This window comes from Rutidosis leptorrhynchoides, chromosome 11, assembly GCF_046630445.1.
Source record: "Rutidosis leptorrhynchoides isolate AG116_Rl617_1_P2 chromosome 11, CSIRO_AGI_Rlap_v1, whole genome shotgun sequence".
NCBI lineage: Eukaryota > Viridiplantae > Streptophyta > Magnoliopsida > Asterales > Asteraceae > Rutidosis > Rutidosis leptorrhynchoides.
In genome coordinates, this window is record NC_092343.1 from 133,558,824 (window position 1) to 133,561,389 (window position 2,566).

The 2,566-nt window shown below is 38.9% G+C and overlaps 1 protein-coding gene across 1 annotated transcript; it reads right to left on the reverse strand.

Annotated features, from left to right (window-relative positions):
- Positions 1–1,146: 1,146 nt before the first annotated feature.
- LOC139874957 (uncharacterized) lies at positions 1,147–2,082 on the reverse strand. Its single transcript, XM_071862344.1, has 2 exons — positions 1,819–2,082; positions 1,147–1,689 (listed from the first exon to the last, which is right to left on the reverse strand). Exons 1-2 carry the CDS (start codon positions 2,080–2,082, stop codon positions 1,147–1,149), a joined length of 807 nt encoding a protein of 268 aa, XP_071718445.1.
- Between the last annotated feature and the right edge of the window lie 484 nt (positions 2,083–2,566).

The following is a 2,566-nucleotide window of genomic DNA, read 5'->3' on the forward strand; positions in this document are numbered from 1 at the left end:
TGCCCAATGCTCAACCATTAAAAATACCAAATCATCTTTCTAAATAAACGAACAATTATCATTCATTAGTAGCATCTCAACATAAACTTAAAATGTTTGAGCTAATTAACATCATTGGAAAAATAATTTCAAACCCAAAATTAATAATTTCATTCCAAATTCAACAAAAACCTAGCAACAAGTCATTATAGCATCAATATCATGGCATTTATATTATATAAAAGCAATTTAACATAAGAATGCCATTCAATTAAAACTAGAACCCTAATGACCCGACCAAATTAACACACCCCACACTTATCATTCAAGTCAAACCCATTTGAATAAAACCCATAACCAATTTCTCCCAAACAATCATCTCTAATTCGATTTTAAATCAACCATAAACCCTAGAAATAAAGACATGTATCAAAAACACAAAAAGATTATGAATTTCATACATACTAATCATATTTAACAAAAACCCATGATTAATTAAAGCATACAAGACCAAAATCAACAACCCCACACTAATTCAAAACCTAATCCGAAATTAAACATCAATTAAGCATATAATTAGGTAAGAAAAAGCACAAGAAAGACAAAATCGGACCTTGTTAGCCATTGATTTAGAGATTTGATGAAGTAATTAAGCAAAGATTAAAGATGAATGATTAGGGTTTTGAGAAGATTTGTGAGCGTGTGTGTGTTTGATAAGATATGTGTGTGTTTTAAAACAGCAAATACCCTAAATAATGAAGAATTCCCGTCGGGTTTAAACCTTGGGTCGGGTTTGACCCATTTTCCCTTAATAAACAAAAACGATTTAGCATTATCAACAGATGCGGCCCGCGCCGCGGGTAAACCTGCTGCGCCGCAGCTTAAAGTGCCAAAAATCCCAATTTTTGTAAAACTCTCGACATGCAAATTTAGCTTTACCTCGCACCGCGGTCTAGCCAGTCGCGCTGCGGTTTATACCTGGCATTTTTTTCCTTCATAAAATTTAATTTTTTTTAACCAAAAACTCTAACCCCGCGACTAACGCACTAACCAATGATCAAATTGTAATTTCAACCCTTAAAACACACCTTCTAGCTAAAAATACAGTAAATTACAACAACCGTGATTTTTATTACCAAGTCGTTCACTCGACTCGTTTCCCTAAATTTAAGCATTTTTCGGATCGAAGTCGAGGTTAACCTCTTCTTCGATTTCAAGGGGCCCATCCACATAGTGTTTGACCTGGTGGCCATTCACTTTAAAACCTTCACCATTCGAATCAATCAATTCCACCGTACCAAATGGGTACACCTTCCTAACCACGAACGGTCCTGACCAACGGGACTTAAGCTTTCCCGGTGACAATTTGAAACGCGAATTATAAAGAAGGACACGATCGCCTTCCCTAAATTCTTTCAAACCTTTGATCTGATTGTCATGCCACCTCTTCATCTTTTCTTTGTAGATGAGTGAGTTCTCATAAGCATCGTGCCTCAATTCATCTAATTCATTCAATTGGGTCAACCTAAGGCGGCCCGCCTCATGATATTCAAGATTGCATGCCCTAAGAGCCCAATGTGCTTTGTGCTCAATCTCCAAAGGGAGATGACATACTTTACCATAGACCAAGCGTAAAGGAGTGGTCCCGATAGGAGTCTTGTAGGCGGTACAAAACGCCCACAATGCATCATCGAGTTTATTGGACCATTCCTTAGGATTCAAACCAACGGTTTTTTCAAGAATACGTTTAACAGACCGATTGGTGTTTTCAACTTGCCCACTAGTTTGCCGGTGATATGAGGTAGAAATCTTATGGATTACTCTATATCATTTCAAAACCTTTTCCATTTGCGCATTGCAAAAGTGGGTGCCCCTATCACTAATGAGGGCCTTTGCAGTACCAAAACGGGCAAAAAGCCCCATCAAGAACGTGATGACAACTCGTGCATCGTTAGTTGGGAGAGGTTTTACCTCCACCCATTTAGACACGTAATCGATTGCAACGAGTATGTAAAGATAGTTATGAAATTTAGGAAACGGGCCCATAAAATCAATGCCCCAAACATCAAACATCTCGCATACTTGGATGCTTTGTTGAGGCATTTCGTCACGTTTGGTATTTTTCCGGCCCGTTGACAAGCATCAATGAGTTACAAACGGCATGGGCATCCTTAAAAATACTAGGCCAATAAAAACCGGCCTCATAAACTTTCTTCCCGGTGATTTGGGGACTGAAATGCCCACTCGTTGGGCCAAGATGGCACTTCAACAATATATGGGTGCATTCCTCACCGAAAATGCACATTCGAATAATCCCATCCAGACAACAACGAAAAAGATAAGGATCTTCCCAGAAATAGTGTTTAAGGTCACTGAAGAATTTCTTCCTCTTTTGATGTGACCATCCTTTTTCCAAGAATCGCCCAACAAGATAATTAGCTATGTCCACATACCATGGCTCGTCCACCTTGTCTATCTTCATGAGATACTCATTGGGGAAATCATCATGAATACTCGACTCATGAAGGACTTCGAGATTTGGATTCTCGAGTCTAGACAAGTGGTCGGCCGCTAGATTCTCGGAACC